Source organism: Lontra canadensis, unplaced genomic scaffold (assembly GCF_010015895.1).
Source record: "Lontra canadensis isolate GAN:19392208 unplaced genomic scaffold, GSC_riverotter_1.0 scaffold511, whole genome shotgun sequence".
NCBI classification, from domain to species: domain Eukaryota; kingdom Metazoa; phylum Chordata; class Mammalia; order Carnivora; family Mustelidae; genus Lontra; species Lontra canadensis.
Window position 1 is genome coordinate 43,051 of NW_022631502.1, and position 20,175 is coordinate 63,225.

General features: G+C 50.3%; 1 protein-coding gene across 3 annotated transcripts; it reads left to right on the forward strand.

Annotated features, from left to right (window-relative positions):
* Positions 1–1,320: 1,320 nt before the first annotated feature.
* Positions 1,321–12,678, forward strand: LOC116863081 (solute carrier family 25 member 43-like). Of its 3 annotated transcripts, none has more exons than XM_032850580.1 (3): positions 1,321–1,612; positions 9,143–9,384; positions 12,353–12,678. In XM_032850580.1, exons 1-3 carry the CDS (start codon positions 1,338–1,340, stop codon positions 12,592–12,594), a joined length of 759 nt encoding a protein of 252 aa, XP_032706471.1. In that variant the 5' UTR covers positions 1,321–1,337; the 3' UTR covers positions 12,595–12,678. The 3 variants fall into 3 exon arrangements, with proteins under 3 accessions (XP_032706471.1, XP_032706472.1, XP_032706473.1); XM_032850581.1 differs by lacking the exon at positions 12,353–12,678 and adding an exon at positions 10,322–10,811; XM_032850582.1 differs by lacking the exon at positions 12,353–12,678 and adding an exon at positions 10,328–10,811.
* Positions 12,679–20,175: the final 7,497 nt, after the last annotated feature.

Genomic DNA, 20,175 nt, shown 5'->3' on the forward strand with positions numbered 1-20,175 from the left:
TCACAGGGGATGTGTAGCGCAGCCGCTGGTTGGTGTAAAATCAATCTAGATTTGAATCCCGACTGCCCCTTGCAGCTGTGACCCAGGGTAAGCCAAGCCCTCTGTCTTGCCTTCCTCTTCTGCAAAGTAGTATCTAATCAGAGCTACGGACATAGTGCTGGAGGGGCCACTGGCCGGCTGCCCCAAGATGGGTTTGCCCCTCCCTTAACTGCACAGAAGAATCTACACTGGGGGTCTTTTCCAGAATAAGGATTATGACCAGAGATCAATTTTATCTGAGTGACACATCTGTCTGGCAGGGCACACATCTCAGCGCCAGACATCTGCTCTTCTTTTCATTGTTCCGGGAAGCGCATTCCTCTGTGAAGTCCCAAACCCCTCCCCACCTGTCCTTTAGTTCAGGATGACCCGGATACCTTGTTCTGCCTGTCTTTGAAATGTCCACTGTCTGTGTGGATTTCCCCGTGTGTATAAAATTCCATTTGATTTTCTCCTGTTCATCTGCCTCCTGTCAATCTGATTCTGAATCAGTCTAGAAGGCCCTGGAAGGGGACCGGAAATTCTTGCTGGGGCTGACCTGTGTCACTGTTCATTTAATCCTCACAACAACCCCTAGAGGAAGAAACTATAGATGAAGCAACTGAGGCACAGAGAGGGGTTGGAGTGACCTCCCCCAAGGTCACACAGCTGTTGAGCTGCCAAGATGCCAAGGCACGTTCCAGGGTCCAGACCACCGCCAGAGCCTCTCCAACCGAGGGCAGTAGCTGAGGTCATGCCCATTAAGGGCTCTCTTGAGGATTCAGTGAGCTCACGCACGGGAAGCCCAATGCTGGACAAGTGTGATAGGTGCCGCGGCGTGAGAGGTTTCTTTTCCCCTCCTGCCCTGCGCACTTGGCACGGCTGGGCCGCTTCTTGGGATCGGAGGGAGGAGAGCCCAGGCCAGGGGTGGAATGTGGAAGGAGGGAAGGGTGGTAAACAAGAGAGGGGAGGCGGCGAGGGCTCGGGGAGCGCGGAAGACGCGGGAAGCCAGAAGCAGAGCCTGCGGGGCCTGGAATTCTCCAGGGCTCACAGAACACCGCCCGCCGCAGAGCCCAGGGGAAGGGCGCGGCCTCGGCCCCGGGGCGGCCTCCCCAGCCCCAGCCCCAACCCCGAGGCCCGCGCGCGGGCGAGCAGCCTGCTTCCCGATCCGGCCGCGGCCCGCCCCACGTCGGGCGGGGCCCCGAGCCGCGCGTCGCGCCGGGCCGGGCCGTCCGCCGGGAGCCGCAATCCCGAGCCACGCGGTCCCCCGGGGTCGGGGTGGGGAGGGGGGGGTGCCGGGCCCTGGCGGCCGGAGCGGGATGGCTACGTGGCGGCGGGACGGCCGGCTGACGGGCGGCCAGCGGCTGCTGTGCGCGGGCGTGGCGGGGGCGCTCAGCCTCAGCCTCACCGCGCCGCTCGAGCTCGCCACGGTGCTGGCCCAGGTCGGCGCCGCGCGGGGCCAAGCCCGGGGGCCGTGGGCCGCGGGGCTCCGGGTGTGGCGCGCCGAGGGGCCCCGGGCCCTGTGGAAGGGCAACGCGGTGGCGTGCCTGCGCCTCTTCCCCTGCAGCGCCGTGCAGCTCGCCGCCTACCGCAAGTAAGAGCCGGGCGCGGCGCGGCGGGGCGGGCCCGGGAGGGGAGGGGGCGCCGCGGGGGGGGGGCCGACACCGCCCTGCTTCCCGGGCTCGGGCTCGGCCTCGGGCGGGGGGGGGCGCCTCGCGGCAAGCCGCGACCTCCTTCCGGATCGCGCGGGAGCCCCTCGGGGCAGTCGGGCCAGGACGCGGCACCTGCGCAGGCCCTGGGGTGCACTGCGGGGCCTCCCCGGCCCGCCGGGTGCCGTTTTGCGGAGCGCAGCCCCCGGCGCAGAGAGGATCCCGGAGTTGGACCGGCGAGGAGGGGGAATGGGGCAAAAGGAGATTGGGGGAGGGAAGGAATGAAGACCTGTCGGGAGGGACGGCTTCCTGCCCATTCCCACCCTCCACTAACTTGGAAATGTTGCGTTGGCTGGCTCAGGAGAGAGACCATTCGGAAGGTGTATGTGTGCAATTGTGCCTTCGTCGTCGGCAAAGCCTCAGAGGAAAGTGCTTGGCGGGAGGGGGGCGGGGGGGGGGCAACCCATGGCCACAAAAGGCCACAGATTTCAGCTCCCCCCACCCCCCCACCCCCGCCAATGAAGCTTGGCCTTTAGGGCCCAACAGAGGTCCCCCAGCTTACTGCCTCACCCCACCCTCTGCCCACTGGCCTCATTCTTTGCGCATTTTTCACCTCCCAACAACAGCTGCTTCTTCCGAAGCTATCTAAACATGCAAATGCCAGATGAGTCTTCAAAGGTCCCTCAGAGCTCAGAGATGTTTGCATTTTCACTGAAACGAGTCCTCTTGGCCAGCCCACATTTCACCTAGGCTGGGGAGGAGTTCCCTTCTCTGCCCCTGAGGAGGAAAGGTAGGGAGATCCTGAGGCATTTGTCTCCAGGCTCTCTTTCCTCCTCCTCAGCAACAGCTGGCTTGATGTCTGTAAACAGTTCTCTCCACAAGGTGGTATGGAAATCTGCCTTTGGAATGTAGGCCGAGGATTAGGAGACCAAACTTTACAGGCGGGTTTCAGTATTGTGGCTGGTCGGGTAATCACCGCCTGAGAGGAAGAGCTTTTCTTCTGTCCAAGATTCTTCTTCTAGTCGGACGACGAATTCAATGGACGTGAGACAGGCTCCCGGGAGAAAATCAAACTTCATTTCCTCCGCATGGGCAATCCACACACATATGAGTTTCCCAAGACAGGCAAAAGGAGGTATAGGTGTCCTTCTGAGCGAAGGAGGAGGAGGTAGGGGTCTGGGACTCCAAAAGGAAGGAATGCAAATCACAGCAGGATGAAAGAGAGCAAATGTTTGGTAAGTGTTGGCTGGGCCACTCGGAAACAGGGAACAGAGAGGAATTTTAACCTTTGCTAAACTCCTCCCTACCACCCCTAATTCTTGCCTTATTGATGGTCTTCCTGGAGCAGGTCCTCTAAAGGCTTTTCAAGCTGTTGGCGGGGAGGTCAGAGTTTCTGCCCTAGTCTTGGGCCTTGATTGTTTTCTGCTCAAGATAATCTCCACCACACTATTGTTGCCCATCATGGGGGAGGCCTGTCCTTGGCCCCGACACTGCCTAGTATATATACATCATTCGGTTTTGTTAATGGCCTAATTGAGATGTCCTTGACCTATAAAAAAAAGTATATAAAACTTGATGTTTTGCTGTGCATATACATGGTGAAATGATCACCACAATCAAGCTGATCAGTATAGCCATCACCGCTTAGTTACCCTTGGCTGGGTGTGGGCACATCATTGGATTTCGGTAAGGTCCATCTGGTGGGAAGTATCGTGCCCATTTTCCAGATACAGAATTGGGCTCAGACTGGCCCCACCATTCCTCAGTGATAGGGCTGAGAGCCCCATCAGCTGACATTCTGCCTCCAAATCCGTAACTCTACTACACCCTGCTGCGTTTCTCTCTGTGTTCATTTGGAACTAATAACAGCCAGGCCTCCTTAAGTACCTGCTGGGACGAAAGGGGCATGTTCCCGGGGCCCCAGGGCTTACAGAGGAACAGAAGAATGGAAGATTATTGTGTCCACAGCATGTGGCTGAGTGCTACAGAAATCCACGTTTCTAGGACGCCTGGCTGGCTCGTTCAGTACAGCATGCACCTTGATCTCGGGGTTGTGAGTTCAAGCCCCACATTAGGTGTAGAGATTACTTGAAAATGAAATCTTTATTTTTTTTAAAGATTTGATTCATTTATTTGAGAGAGGGAGGGAGAGAACACAAGTGGGGTGAGAGGCAGAGGGAGAAGCAGACTCCCCGCTGAGCAGGGAGCCCGATGCCATGCTCGATCCTGGGACTCCGGGATCATGACCTGAGCTGAAAGGCAGACGCCCAACCAACTTGAGCCACCCAGGTGCCCCAGAAATGAAATATTTAAAAGAAAACAGATTCATGCTTCTGATGAGGAGGAGAAGATGTGAGGACCTCACAGAGGAGAAAAACCACCTGGCTTTGGTCTGGGGAGAATGCGTAGGAGCCAAGGCACAGAGGTGGGCAGATATGCGGCAGGACTGGAGCACAGGGTGTGTCTACAGCAGCATTGGGAAGTCCAGCCAGAAAAGCAGGTTGGAATGCCATCTCAGAGGGCCCGGTTAAGGACTTTGGACTTCATTCAGTGTGGCCAATGTTAGCTGTGGGAGATTTTTGAGGGGGTGTGGTGGTGGGGAGGTGATGATTAGAGCAACTCAACAGGAATTACTGTCACTTGGTGGCAGGGTACAATGACTAGAGAGGAGGAAGACCAGGGGTGGCTGGGCCAGTTAGTAACCTGTTGCACTGGTCCATGTGGCAGCTGCGGGCACCTGACGCAGACTGGTGGCTGGTGACTGGGAGAGGAAGAAAGAGTTCCCAGGCCTAAGTTTGCTAATAATGTTTCCTGTGAGATTATTTTCCTCCTGGAAACTAAAAGGGAGTATTTCACTGAATGGCTAGGCATAGAAAGCAAAGTGGTTGGCTAATCATGGTGCTAGCCTTCCTACACAGAGATGATACCACTGGTCCATCCTTACACTAACTCATCTCTACTCTTTCCTGGCTGTGAGTTTGCAGAAACAGTTGGCTGAGGGTAATGGTATACAGCCCAGGATCGGGGGGTTGAACAAAGCGTAAACATGGAGAATGTTCAGGAAATGGAGTGATTAATTGACTTGTCCCCAAAGAGAATTAATGGCAGAGCTGGAACTGGAAACGGGTCTTCTGGCTTCTTAGTCCAGGGCTCTGCCCACCATTGTGATGCTGATACGTCTGCTCCCTTGGATTTATGATCAAAAATCCACTGGGTAGAGTCTATTAGGAGCTGGGCCCTGGCAATAAATAGAGCGGAACACAGCGGCCGGCTGTCAGACCCATCGACCAGTGGATCTTCCTCCAGCTTTACTGGACAACTGTTTGTCGAGCTGTATAAACGTTGGTTGGTGTCCCTGCAGCTCTGGAATAGTTCGGAACCAGCCCCACTTTCTTACTGTATAACCACTCCAGGAGCTCGTGTTCAGCTGGGTGGCAGTCCTAACTCCGGATACCAGGGGTGGGGGCGGGGCGGGGGTGTGTGATAGCCTGTGGCTGAAAGGAAGGGGTTACTGCTGTTCACCAGCTTAGCCAGTCTTTCTGGGAAAAGCTGTGCATGGGGGGCGGGGGTGGCAGGGAAGAGCAGAAAGGGGAACACTGCTACCCCAGCCAATCAGACAAGAGCTGAAAGGGCGGGGCGGGGCAGGATGACATCACTGATGACTGATGGCCTATTAGGGTCACCTGCCTTGACTCTGCAGTTCCCAGAGGAAGGGTTGGTGGTCCTTGTCTCTACCGGATGATAAGAGTCTGAGAAGAAAGGACTTGCTTTGGTTCTTTGGAATTTTGTCCATTTGATAGTAAGACCCGACTTTATAAACCAACCTGCCGTGAGACAGGGTTCCTATTCCTCGTCCATGAAGTTGTTCCGAGAACCCAGGGCTTAGTTCCTCTCCCATTGTCCCTCTCCACCAACTGCTTTCGCAGGACTGTAGAGCTCCGTTAGGACCTCTGCTGAGTGCGAGCACAGTTGTGTGGTGCATAGTGCATAGTCGAAGTTCGATAAATGAGTCTGGAAGTGGCCAAGTGGGATAGGGAAGAAGGCGAGGTGATGGGAAGGAACGGTGTTTCTTTGGCATTTCAGACTCCCACCGTCATCTGGATTGTTCCAGCTGGCTGCAGACCATCTGGCCGGTCAAGCATGTCCATTTCCTCCGTCTCCCCTGCCCCTCCTCAGGCTCCCCTCCAACTCGACTGGCCCCGGGGGAGAGAAAAGGCAGGAACATGGAAGCGTGCAGTGAGAGGCCAGTGGCCCATTGGCAAGGCCCAGCTTTAGTGACCTGCAGCTTTCAGAAGTAGCTGGTTAACTCATGACTGTTTTTTTTTCTTTTATGACTGTTTCAATTAGTGCAGTTAACAGTAGTCAACAATAGTTTGACAAAATGAAGACTTTCCTAGAGCTTGAAAGAGATGCTTTTATCTTTTTTTTTTTTTTTTTTAGGATTTTAGTTACTGAAGAGAGAGAGAGTGAACGGGCAGGGGCAGTGGCAGAGGGAGAGGGAGAAGCAGACTCCCTGCTGAGTGGGGAACCTGACGCGGGGCTTGATCCCAGAACACTGAGATCATGACCTGAGCTGAAGGCAGACGCTTAACTGAGCCGCCCAGGTACCCCTTGAAAGAGACGCTTGTGATCATTGAGTGTTTACTTGGGAGCAAAGGGTTGGTCCTAGGACTCCTTAAATGATTTCACCTGAATACCCACGTGTCTTATTTATCACACAGAGGGCCCCAGCTTGCTGCCAGGCTGAAGGAACAGGACATGCGCCTCTTTATGGGGGACTTGAAAACCAGAGAACCGGGGATGGTCTGAAAAGATACAGCGTGCCTGAGTGGCTCAGTCTTTAAGTTTCTGCCTTCGGTTCAGATCATGAGCCCAGGGTCCTGGGATGGAGCCCCACATCCGGCTCCCTGCTCAGCGGGGAGTCTGCTTCTCCCTCTCCTTCTGCCCCTCCCCCCCCACTTGTGAGTGCTCTCCCGCTCTCTCAAATAAGTAAAATCTTGAAAAAGATATAATACTTTTTTTTAAGCCTAGCCCTGTTCATTTTCCTTTTACTCAAACCCTCACTATTCCTTCCCTCTCCCCTATCCCATTCTCTAGTAGAAAATACTATTTTTCCTGGTTTCCAAGCCCTTCTTGATTTTGTCCTCATCAGCAAGGAGTAAAATTCCTTTGCCTCCTGGGCAGGGAATGTGTACAATGTAAAAGTGCCCTTTGAACAATTTCTGCCGAGATTGGTCCTGACTGCTTCCAAAAAGAGGGACCGTAACAGTCTTCCTGGCTTGCATTTGGAAAAGTCCACCCAAAGCCGTTTTGGGCCACATTATAACGCTGTAAAGAAGCACAAAGAAGAGTGCCCATGTACCCACCATCCTGAAGTAACAGCATGAAAGACAGCATAAAAGATACTTCAAGTATCTTTTTTTTTTAAAAACAATTTTTTAAAAGATTTTATTTATTTATTTGACAGACAGGGATCATTAAGTAGGCAGAGAGGCAGGCAGAGAGAGAAGAGGAAGCAGGCTCCCCAGGGCTTGATCCCATGAGCCTGGGATCATGACCCGAGCCAAAGGCAAAGGCTTTAACCCATTGAGCCACCCAGGCGCCCCTCAAGTATCTTTTTTTAATACAAAGAAATAAAAGGTTCCAGAGAAAGAAGTCCCGTTCATTCCGATTTCCTTCCCCCCTCCATCTTCCCGAGGGCCTATTTAATACTTCTCTATTTTTTTAAGATTTTATTTATTTATTTGAGAGAGCACAAGAGCAGGGTGAGAGGCAGAAGGAGAAGCAGACTCCCCGCTGAGCAGGGAGCCCGCCGAGGGGCTCGATCCCAGGACCCTGGGACCACGATCTGAGCCAAAGGTAGACACTTCACCCACTGAGCCACCCAGGCATCCCTGTTGACACTTTTTAAAATACGTAGCTATATCCATCCATGAATAATACAAGGTATGCTTTTATGGGTATGTTTCTTCATTTAAATAGATGGTTGTCATACACTGTAGGTCACCCTGCAGCTTGCTGTTTTCGCTCAACTTTATGCTTTTAGGATTATCTGTATGAATACCTAGCCTCAAGCTCATTGTAGCTGTAGTTGTACAATTGCTCTAATTTACCCATTCCCATACGAATGGACTTTTAGGTTGTCTGACTTTTCACACGAACACACAATGTTGTATTGTCTGCACGTGTGCGTGGGCAAGAGCTCCTCTAGGATGTGAACCTAGAAATGGAATGGCTGGGGTGAAAGGAGGCATTCTTTCAGTTGTGCTAGATACTACAAAGGGGCTGGACCAATTGACATTTCTGCCAGCGGAGATGGGAACATTCCCATCTCCATCTCCACGTGTCCTGCCCATCACTTGATACTGTCAGACTTTTTCATCTTTGCCAGTCTGCTGGGTGAGAAGTGGTATCTTGTTTGTACTGGTCATTTCCCAGGGAACTAGCAGGGGTGCCGCATCTTCCCTTATAACTGTTAAACCAGTCCATATTTTTAAAGATGTTATTTATTTATTTATTTGAGAGAGAGAAAGAGCACAAGCAGGCAGAGGGGCAGAGCAAGGAGGAGAGGGAGAAGCAGACTCCCTGCTGAGCAGGGACTCCTATGCAGGCTCAGTGGGACCCTGGGATCATGACCTGAACCGAAATCCGATGCTTAACTGACTGAGCCACCCAGGTGTCCAAACCAAGATATTTTTTAAACTCAATTATTGGGGCGGGGTGGGGGGATGCTGGGTGGCTCAGTTGGTTGAGCGTCTGCCTTCAGCTCGGGTCATGTTCCTAGAGTCCTGGGATCGAGCCCCACATTGGGCTCCCCGCTCCATGGGGAGTCTCCTCCCTCTGACCTCTCCCATCTCATGCTCTCTCTCATACTCTCTCTATCAAATAAATAAATAAAATCTTAAAAGATAAAAATAAATAAACTCAATTACTGGGAGGGAAGGGAGGGGCATGACGCCTGGCTGGCTCAGTTGGTAGAACATGAGACTCTTGGTCTCGGGTTGTGAGTTCAAGCCCCACGTTGGACATAGAGGCTTTAAAACAAACAAACAAAAAGAAACCTTAGTTACTGAGGATGCTCAAAGTCATCATTTCATGCAATTTCATTTCTTTTAAGTTTCAAGAGAACCAAAGGAGCACATTCTAGTTCAGTATTTGCCAAGTACTCCTGTTCATTTATACCCCACCAGCAAGCCAGGATTGACAGTTACACAGATAAAGGGGGAAATGCTCAAAATGAAGTGGGAAGAACTTAAGGTAGACATAAAGAACAAAGGCATCTCCTTATAGCTCATGAAATTCTATTAAGATAGTGGAATTGAATGTGCTATTCGTGAATCCTAATACATTGATATAGTAATTTTCACTTTGTAAAACATTTCCAAATGCTGGGAGATACTGTAAGAAGTGGTATAGAACACTCAGGCACAATCCAGAGCTGATTCTCTTGGGTTTTTCCTCCTTTTTTCTCCTAGGTTTGTCATACTCTTCACGGATGACCTGGGCCATATTTCCCAGTGGAGCTCCATCATGGCTGGGAGTCTTGCAGGCATGGTTTCTACCATTGTGATGTACCCTACAGACCTCATCAAAACCCGGTTGATTGTGCAGAACTTGCTGGAACCATCTTACAGAGGGATCCTCCATGCTTTTTCTACTGTTTATCAACAGGAAGGGTTCCTAGCCCTGTATCGAGGGGTTTCCCTTACTGTTCTAGGTAAGATGGAACTTTTCACCTTGTCCAAAGAAAGGTTATGTTCTTTGGTATAGATGAATATTGTATACCTTTGTTTGTAACCAGTTAAATGCGGTTTTTTAAGGGCAAGTTCCTGTGGATTCAATCCATGTGGAGCCAATTAGCTTCATTCTATTCCTTAGCCTACATACCCTCTACCCCGCTCCTAACTTTGGCCAATCACATCCCAGGGAGGGGAGGAAGGGAGAGTGAAGGTGGCTCAGCCCAAACTGATAGGAAGATAATCCCACACACCCCATCTGACTGCGGGAAAGAGACTCGGCCTGCATACAGACATATGTGAGCACAACCAGGTAGCAAGCATACCTTCCGTGGTCTCTGGAACCTTTGCCAAGACCACACATGCACGAGTCACCAGAGTCCCCCAATTGCCAAACCCGGCAGACTCTCACCTGATATCGGACCTTTGTTGCAGCATCTAATGAGACTGACCACCCCTTCTCCTGGAAGCCTGGCTTCTAGGAGCCCACCAACTCCTGGATGTCTTTCCCAGCTCTCCGGCAGCTTTGTCTTATCTGGCTGATCTGACGCTGCTAGCCCCCCACGTGTCACTGTTCCCTCGGGGCTCCTTCCTTGGCTTTCTTTTCACCCTCCATCCCCACCCCAGGTGGCCTCAGCTAAGCTCATGACTTAACCAAGCATCATGATACTCTAAGGACTCCCGACCTCTGTAACAATAGTGACTACCATTTACTGGTGCTCTCTTTGTGCCCCACACCGTGCTGAACGCCTGGCGTACAGTTTCTCACTGAAGCCTCAGCTTACAGACAAGGAAGTAGATGCTCAGGGACTGAGGACTGAGGGACTTGCCCGAGATCACATAGGTAGGAAGCGGAAGAACCTAGCGATGTAACCCCAGAGCCCTCTGTCTTAACCACTGACTGCTACCAATTCCCAATGGCAGGACGAGTACCTGCTATTGGACACCTTCACCTGCTACTCCCAGGGCACATCCAGCTCGAGACTAAACCCGACGTCCTCGTTAGGCTCACACCTGCTCCTCCTGGGTTCCCTAAAGAACGCGATCACCTGCCTTTCACCCAGTGGCCCAAGCCGGAAGAAACCTAGAACTGCTTCAGCTCCTCTCCTCTCTCCGCTGTGGCTTCCGGCTTCTGGCTTCCGGCACCAAGTACTGTCAGTTTGACCACTCCACTCTCCATCTGTTGCCCTCCTCCTTCCCCACCTCCCTCTGCCCTCATCCTCATGCTTCCCACAGACACTTACAAGAGGTTTCTACAGGGTCCCAGTCCCAGGCACTGCTGCCAGGGCCTGGTGAGCTTCTGAAACCAAAGGCGGTCATTTCACCACCCTCATTCCTCTGTCCTCTGTTCCAGCCCTCCCTGACTCCTGAGATACAGGGAAAGGCCCAAATTCCTTATGACACACCATTAGATCCTTCACACCTGGCCCCGGTTGGCCCGGCCCCCCTCACCTCCACCGGCACTCATGCCCCAGCCATCCAGAAACACTTGCAATTTCCTGGAAACACCACTCCCTTTGCACCTGCTGTTCCCTCTGCCTGGACTGCCTGTCAGCTCTCCCAATGTCTGGTGAACTCCTGCTCAATCCTCAAGACCCAGTGGGCAAGTTTTCTCTTCTGTGAAGTCCTTCCTGATGCCCTAGGTAAAATTAATCCCTCTGGTCCTTGTGTGCTTAAAGCACTTTGTACCGCCATCCCACCCTGGCCAATTAGCACACACATCAGCTGTCTCCTCCAGGAATCAGCCTATGCCTCTTTGTATTCCCAGCACCCAGTGTAGGGCCGAGCACATCACATAAACTCCACAAATATTTTCTGAATGAAGGTAAACAGGGGGGTTGGTACTTCATTTGCAATGTGTTTATTAAATAGATAACTGCCTTTTCCTCAAGATAAAGTTAGCTGATGCTAGCCTCTGATGCTAGCCTCTCTTTTAAGTCTTATTTCGACAGAGAAATTTAGCTCCTCTGTAAACTTAAGATAGCTCCCAAAGTTTCTGGAAGTTTCTTGAAAACTGCACTACCTACTTGACATCTTTTCCTGGACCCTGATATGGCCACATCATTCCCCAAAACAAGGTCAAGTGCCCTCGCTCACCAGAACAGTCTCACTTTCTAGTTCGCACAGACTGTCTCCTCCTCAGCCAGAGACCAGTCCCTCCTAGCCTTGGAAACCTGGTGAAGTGCCACTCCCTGTTTCCTCTATGAAAGTGATCTCCCCCCGCCCAAGATTTTATTTTATTTTTTTTAAAGATTTTATTTATTTATTTGACAGACAGAGATCACAAGTAGGCAGAGAGGCAGGCAGAGAGAGAGGAGGAAGCAGGCTCCCCGCTGAGCAGAGAGCCCAATGCGGGGCTCGATCCCAGGACCCTGGGATCATGACCTGAGCCGGAGGCAGAGGCTTTAACCCACTGAGCCACCCAGGTGCCCCCCAAGATTTTATTTTTTTTAAAAATTTCTGACAGTACACTCAGAAGTTACAAGAATCAAAAACACCCACACGCCCACCATCCGGACACTCCAGTTAACACATGGCTTTATCATGTACATGTCCATCCCTCTGGCCATTCATCGGTCCATCTTACATATTTCTGGATGACTTCCACGTAATTTGCTGACATCAATGCCCTCCACCCCGCCACTGTTCAACACGTGTCTCCCGAACTAGAGTCCGATATTTGTTTGCAGTTCTTTGTAAAGTAAAATTTGCATACAGCAAAGTGCGCCAACCTTGAGTGAACTGTTTGATGCATTTTACAGATAACACACCCCCTATCGAAAGGAAGCACATTATTGTCACCGAAGAAAAGTTGCTTCGGGCAGCTCTGGCTGGAGTGCTTTTAACGAGCCTGGAGCCAGTCCTGTTTACTTGCCTGGGATTCCCCAAGGCTCTCAAGCCAGCAGCGCTGGAGACAGCAGCAGCCTCTTCCTGGCCTTCTTTTCGCAGGTGCTCTGCCCTTCTCTGCTGGCTCCCTTCTAGTTTACATGAACCTGGAGAAACTCTGGAATGGACCCCGAGATCGGTTCTCACCCCTCCAGAACTTCGTCAATGTCTGCCTGGCTGCTGCCGTAACCCAGACCCTCTCCTTTCCTTTTGACACAGTGAAGAGAAAGATGCAGGTGAGGAGTTACTTGGGGGAGCAGGGGACATCAGGTAGGAGGATGCCTTGCTGTGCTTGGGGGCGGTAGCAGCTGCAAAGTACAGTGACCCTGGGTGATGCCAGGTTTCCAGGGAGCTCGTGAAAGCTCACACAAATATGATGCAACCCCCCCCCCAACACACACACATACACACACACACACTCACACACACTCCACTGGCATTTCTGCTTCTAAACTCGAGGCTGCTGGCTCGAGCCCAAGCAGCCTCCCTGTTCCCATACTCTGCTTTTTTAGGTCTTTGATGAAGCCTCCAGATGAAGCCCACTTTTCTTTCCTCTCTTCCTTAAAGCTGTCTCAGTGAAAGAGACTCTAACTTCTAACTTGTCTCTCTGCTGGCTCGGTTACCCCTGGCTTCCCCTTGCAGCTTTCTTGGCTAGATTTGGGCCTCTCCTTCCTCCGCACTGAAAAGTCTGAAAGGGCTGATCTCAACCTATAGAGAAAAACTGCTTTCAGAACAATTAACACATCACAATGACCCCCCAACTCTTCTGCCCATCCCCCATCCATCTCACTTCATCTCTCCGGGTTGTATTCGTTTCCTGTCCTTGGTCCAAACAAACGATGGTCACATTATTGTAATTATAATATAGATGTAAGTTTAGCTCCTGCTTAGTACACATCTATTCACAAAAACCATTATTCCCAAGTTTTTAAGATTTTATTTATTTGAGAGAGAGAGAGAGATGCCTCGAGACAGCATGATGCGGGGGATGGGGCAGAGGGAGAGGGAGAAGCAGGCTCCCCACTGAGCAGAGTCCCATGTGGGGCTCCATCCCAGGACCCTGGGATCATGACCTGAGCACCACAAAAGCAGACACTTAACTGACTGAGCCACCCAGGCACCCCTATTATTCCTAATGTTAAAAGTAATATACTTACCCTTAAAATAGTCAGTTTTATGTTACGAATGTTTTACCACAATCACTTCTGGGCCTTTTGGCTAATATCAAGTGTAGTATGAATGTTTTACCACAATAAAAAGAAGTAATGCACATAGATTATAGAAAATTTGGTACACACAGAAAGGTATAAAAAAGAAAATAATTGGGGCATCTGGGTGGTTCAGTGGGTTAAGCCTCTGCCTTCGGCTTGGGTCATGATCTCGGGGTTCTGGGATCGAGCCCCGCATTGGGCTCTCTGCTCAGTGGGGAGCCTGCTTCCTACTCTCTCTGCCTGCCTCTCTGCCTACTTATGATCTCTGTCAAGTAAATAAATAAAAAATCTTTTAAAAAATTACTTATAAACCCAACACCTATGCACAATGATTAATAGTTTCTCTGCATACTTGTATGTGTGAACAGGTACATATGTATGTGCATGAATAGGTGAGATACATGTCTGTGGAAGAGTTTGTTGTTTTCAAAATTGTGTTCCCACCGTATATAAATTAGTATCCTATTTATTTCCACTATTGCCCCAGGCCATCAAGTATTGAGAATACCTTTTTAGATTTTCACGTAATAGTCCACAGTATGGATGTCCCATGGGTTTTTTTAAAAAAACAATGATTTCTTCTCACAAAGTGCTTCTGGCTTGAATTTGAACACGGGGGTGTCGGCAGGGCCGTGCCCCATTTGAAGTCTGTAGGAGAGGTTGCTTCCTTGTCTCTGCTAGCTTCTAGTTGCCCTAAGCATTTCTCGGTTTGTGGCTGCATAACATCCATTTCTGCTTCCACTGTGCCATAAATAACAATTTTTCAGTTTTTAAATATTTAGGCTATTTCTTATTCATCAGTATGATAACATTGCAGTGAAAACCCTTGTATTTTTTTTCTCACATATGTGATGGCACCCTTCAGCTTTATTCCTACAAATGGACTTAGAGGTCACAAGATAAAAAGAGTTCTGGGACATCTGGATGACTCAGTTGGTTAAGCATCTGAATTTTTTTTAAGACTTTATTTATTTATTTGAGAGAGAGAGTATGTGAGAGCACAAGAGCGGGGAAGGTCACAGGGAGAAGCAGCCCAATGCGGGGCTCAATCTGGGACTACAGGATCATGACCTGAGCCGAAGGCAGCCCCTTAACCAACTGAGCCACCCAGGCTCCCCGAAGCACCTGACTCTTGATCCCAGCTCAGGTCTTGATCTTAGGGTATGAGTTCGCCCAGCATGGAGCCCACTTAAAATAAATTTTTAAAAAGATAAATATAATTCTGAGGCTCTCAATGAACTGTGCACCCCAGAAAGGCTGTAAGTTTATACTTGCACCATCTGTGAGGGAGTGGTTCATCTCCTCAGCAATCATCAGCAATGATTAATATCACTTTTCAATTTTTTTTTAACCACAACATTCTACTATAAACTGGAGTAAGATACCCTAGAAGTGAGTATTTGGGAGTAAACTTGATCATCTCTTCCCTGGTGTGGAAACCTTCTTGAAATAGATACTCATAGCTTCAACAACAAGCTTTAAAATAAATGCAAAGTCATGATGGTTATAAAAAAAAAAATCCCGGGGCATCTGGGTGGCTCAGTCATTAAGCGTCTGCCTTCGGCTCAGGTCATGATCCCAGGGTACTGGGATCGAGCCCCGAATTGGGCTCCCTGCTCGGCAGGGAGCTTGCTTCTCCCTCTCCCACTCCCCCTGCTTCTGTTCCCTCTCTCACTGTGTCCCTCTCTGTCAAATAAATAAATAAAATCTTTTTTTAAAAATCCCAAAGAGCTAATTACATGGTTTTCATAAAATATGATCAGCATCCAATTATGAATAACATCATAAATATCATCCAAAGGGTGATAGGAAGTGAATTCTTAGGGTGGCGGCTAAGTGTGATTTTTACAGGAGTTAATAAATATAATAATACCTTGTCCACCCTACTTTTAAAAAAAAAGTAACTCAGGTGCGTGGGTTGGTCAGTTGGTTAAGTGGCTGCCTTCAGCTCAGGTCATGATCCCAGAGTTCTGGGATCAAGTCCCACATCAGGCTCCCTGCTCAACGGAGAGCCTGCTTTTCCCTCTCCCTCTGCCTGCCGCTCTGCCTACTTGTGATCTCCTCTCTGTCAAATAAATAAATAAGATCTTTTAAAAAATAAAAAATAAAAGTAACTCACTAGATAGAACCACAGGCTGCATTTTCAATGAGAACATGCAGTGCTTCCTCTGGCCATTAGATGTCGCTGCAGTAAATGGCGCGTTTTGGAGCGCTCTGGGTATTAGCCCTGCCGCCAGCGATCTCTGTCCAGCTAACAAGCTCCTAATCCCTTCTCGAAATACACCTTCAGTTTGGAGGACGAGTAGCCTGGAAACAACAAAATAACCCAAATTCTGCTGTGGGGTTTTTTCCCTGCAAAGCACACGATGCAGCTTCTCCGAGAGAGCTTCAGTAGCAGTCTCCCTGCAACGCAAGGTTTAACAGCAGAATTTATAACGAGGAAACTGGGTAGGGCAGCCAAGCTGCCCCGAACTGAGCACACTTTATGGTAATATCTGCATTCCCCTGGCTTTCCTCCTTGCACTGCCCTTCAGGAAGCAAACCAGCGTCGGGTGTCTGTTAGATAGCCAGCTGGACAGGGAATTTTTCCCAGCTCTCGCACCGACTGGCCACTTTGTCTGAATGTCTCATTCTCCTAATATGCTTTTGTCCAGACACAGACACACACACACACACACACACACAATCAGTCTGCCCGTTTAGTGCCGCATCAGGTTGGAACTCTCTTGAACATTAACAACAGTAATCAGAAGTCTTCTGAACCAGCTGAGCCCTTCCTTCACCATGCTTCCACTCATTTTATTCCTTTCTCTTTTTCTTGCACTGGCTCCTGACTGGCATGCTAGAGAATGGGGAGGTAAATACATTATGTATGTGCGTGTTTTGATGCAACAGTTTCGGGTGGGAAATGGGGGGTAGGTCAGCCCTGCACAAAGGGAATGAGGTGCCCCCCACCCTGCCTGAAAATCGCCTTCACTGCACTTCGGGGCCTCGTGGCTCAAGCTCTTTTGGGTATGACCTGACCTGTTCATACGCATTATCTCCCACGCCTGGCCCGGAGCGTGGGCCTGAAATGGCCGGCAGCACTTACTGCATTGAAAGAAAAGCGGGAAGGGTAGAACGGTGATGGAGCTTAATTTGTCTGATTAATCTGCGGGCCCCGACTAAGGACCAGGGGCGTCCTGAGCAAAGGGTTCTCTGGACAGGCATACGTGGAAGAGAGAGGGAGAAAAGCAGCCCTGAAACTCCAGGGAGCAGCCGAGAACATGGGAGCCTTGGAGCCCCCAGTGGGCCCTCAGACGATGGGGTGGGAGGCACCAGGCACAAGCCTGGTCCCCTCTCCCCACCCCCTTCAACTCTGTCCCCCTCCCCTACAGCCCATGTTAGGTGTCTCCGTTTCATCAAATATAAAACCAAGGGTTCTCCTGTTGCTCGCTACCCCAGGGGACTTTGACCCCATCAAGGCTCACAAGGCGAGCAGGATTAGGCCAGGTCAGCATTGCAACTGAAAGTACATAAACTGAAGGACAAAGGTAGCATCCAAGTGGCACAGCTGACCGAGCAGAACACACACGGTCCCCGAGCAAAGAGAGGCCCCAGCCCTGTTCAAACAGAGATGCTGAACCTGCCCGAGATGCTTAACACCTCGGGCAGCCCGCACCAAACTGAGTGCCCTCCTGGTTTCTCATGGTCAAGTCCCTGTCCTCAGCTCCGACCCACGCTGCACGGTGCCATCTTGGCTAGCGCCTCCACGCTGTCACCTCTGACTTCATGTGTGTCAAACTGAACTCTTCTTCCCCCAAAACTTGCTGCCCAGTGTTTTCCTTTTCAGTGCCATCACCCCAGCACCGAGTCACACAGGCTGGAAGTTCAGAAGTTGTCTTAGACTCTTTGTCTTGCCCCTCCTCCAGGTATCCTCAAGCCCAGTTGGTTCCTGGTGCCTAGTCCTCCCACACTGGTCTTTCTTTTTGGCTTTGTCCCTGCCCTAATCTAGGACCTTGTCAACTCCTCTCATTGGTCTCCAGGTTTAATTCTAAAAATGACCATAAGCATAGAGCGCTAAAGAAATACGTCCATTATCTTATTATCATCTTACTGACTCCTTAAAATAGCCCTACAAGGCAGGTACCATTCATATCAGGCCCATTTTGCAGATGAGAAAACAGAGGCACTGAAAAGGTATGTAGCCTGCCCAAGTCCACCCGCCCAGTAACTGAGCCGAGATTTAAGACCAGGTAGCTTGTCTCCAAGGCCGGCACTCACTTCAGTCCCTCCAGCTCCGGCCCGTGGCTCCTGCCAGACCGGGTCTCTTAAGATCTGCCTGTGTTCTGTCCTTCCTTATTGCCCCAAGAGAGTAAAAGCTGAGGCCGAGCCCCTTGGCCTCGCATGTGGCCCTTACCCACTTTGCCACCCTCATTGCACAGGAGTCCTGTATTAGGAGTTGCAAAGTCAAATGCCAATCAGAACTTGGCAGTAACGAGAAGAAAAAATGAAAAAAAAAAAAAAAAAGGCGGGGAAACCCAGATGACATGTACTCACCCACCAAAGACAGCTTTCAAAAGCGTTCTCAGTCATCACAGGCTTTCAGCTTGCAAAGCATTCTGGAGAGCTAACTTGTTCTGTGCTGGCAAAATGTGATTAGCATCTAAATACCGATAGCAGGAAGAAATAAAGCCGGCCAGTGGAGGCCAAGACCAGTGCCTCTTCTCCAAGGGTTTTATGCCGTTTTGAAACGTGGGCTCAGTTTTTCTAGGGAGATGAAAATCCCAATTTTTCTGTAAAATCTCCCAATTTCTCAAGTGTCGGCAAATCCAAGTTGTCGAATCACATGTGAGCTAACTAAAACACACCTTTTTATAAACTCTTCTCTATTCAAGCCTTCAGTTCCTCCAAAGGGATCTTGGTCCCCTCCCCCCAGCGCCCTAAAGAATAAATGAGTGTATTTCACATTCCTGTCACCTCCGCCTGGAGCATCTGTCTTCATCTTAAAGGCTCCCCTGAGATTTGCTTCAGTGGTGCCTGGCTCTTCTGACGGAGGGTAGTGTGTATCTGTTGGTTTTGTTTGGTAAATGAATCGGCTTTTTCCCCACCTCCAAACAACTTGACGGATGAAGGCAGGTGTCTCGCCCTTGCAGAACCAGTGGGGGCATTCCAGGAGGAAGGGACTGGGGGGCCGGAGAAGCCCAGTTAACTCACAGTGTGCTCTAAGAACTGTGGATGCTTGGTTTTCACACACACCCCCACCCCGCCCAGGGTATAGTTATTTTGTTCCAAGAGTTTTGTGGGTGAGTAATCTCTCTTAAATGATGCCCGTTCATCTACAAGTGCCCTCTGAGCCAGCCGGTTGAATTTCCTTAGCCTTTCCCCACGTGCCCCACCTTCTCCCTTGTCCACACCATTGTCTCACCCTGTCAGCGCCACCCGCTTCTGAATGCCTGTAGCTCACTCACATTGTGGCTCTCTTCTGGCTCATGTCACGTGCTTCCTGCTGTCACAGTCCTCGGTGCCATGATTCCCTCGACGCTGCAAGCTCTTCGCCTTTGGGAAGCATGGCTTACCCCTTTGTGTATCCCCGCAGCACGCTGGCTCCTGTAGCAGGCACTTGATACTTGTTAAAAAATGAATGAAGTTCAGGGCTGCTTAGGAGACCTCACTGTCTGTGAGCACAGAATTGAACCTTAGCTGCCTCGGGGCGAGCTCCAAGTCAGGTGCTCGATCCTAGCCATGCTGGAGGTGAAAATAGCTTTCCCCTTTGCCGGCCGGCTGCCCTAGGTAAACCTCTCTCATCCTCGCTCTGACACCTCGCGATCTTCAATCGCTTACCTTAGCAGTCAGGCTCTGCGTCCCGCAACCCAAACAGCTGTGCACATTTCAACATGGGCAGATAGGCGCAAAGGACAAAGGAAAACCATTCTGACACCGTTCTGATGTCCAGCCCCTCTTCACGGCAACCTCCCGCTGCCTGTACGGTGCCTGGAAGTGCGCGACACATCACAGCCTCATAGAACTTGTATTTGTTTGTTGATTTCAGCAAAGGGGACCCAAGGTAAATGAATGGGGTCTAAATCTGTGCTCTCTTGCAATGGGGATGCTTTCGTCACGAGTAAGGGTGGGGACAAAATATGTCTGGCGGAGGGAATGAAAGGAAAGCCTTCCTTTGGATTGAGAAATTATAAGGACCTCAGAGTAACTACCATTTACTGGTCATTTAATATGCACAATGCAGTTTATTATCCCATTTCATCCTCTATTGACCCTGTGGAATAAGTGCGGGTATGATTCCTATCTTCTAGATGAGGAAATGAGGCACAGAGAGTGTTAGCTACTTTCCCAACAGCCCCACAGCCAGCAAGCAGTAGAGCTGGGATTGAACACCTGTCTCTCCTTCCTCCAGCCCATGCTTTACCCTCCAGGAATAAAGACCAGGGGCTTGCTCCTAGATGCTAGGTAATCTGTTCATTCCTTGCCCTGGGCACAGGAGTAGAGGACTAGAGAGAAGGAGACCTGACTTTGGCAATTGGGAGCTCACAGGCTCAGTGCAAGAGTGGTTGGAGAAAAAAAAAAAAAACAACAACAGTGATGTGCAAGCTCAGAAATAGGCAAGAGCCTGGCTTTGGTCAGGAAATAGTTAACTCAAGTTAGGGTGTGGGGGCAGTCTTCAGAAAACCAGAGCTG

Bases quoted from the DNA above. Each gene is read 5' to 3' on its own strand.
- LOC116863081 (XM_032850580.1), top strand. From the start codon at position 1,338: ATGGCTACGTGGCGGCGGGACGGCCGGCTGACGGGCGGCCAGCGGCTG. The intron at 1,613-9,142 runs GTAAGAGCCGGG...TTTTTCTCCTAG, and splicing joins CAGCTCGCCGCCTACCGCAA to GTTTGTCATACTCTTCACGG. The intron at 9,385-12,352 runs GTAAGATGGAAC...TTCTTTTCGCAG, and splicing joins GGTTTCCCTTACTGTTCTAG to GTGCTCTGCCCTTCTCTGCT.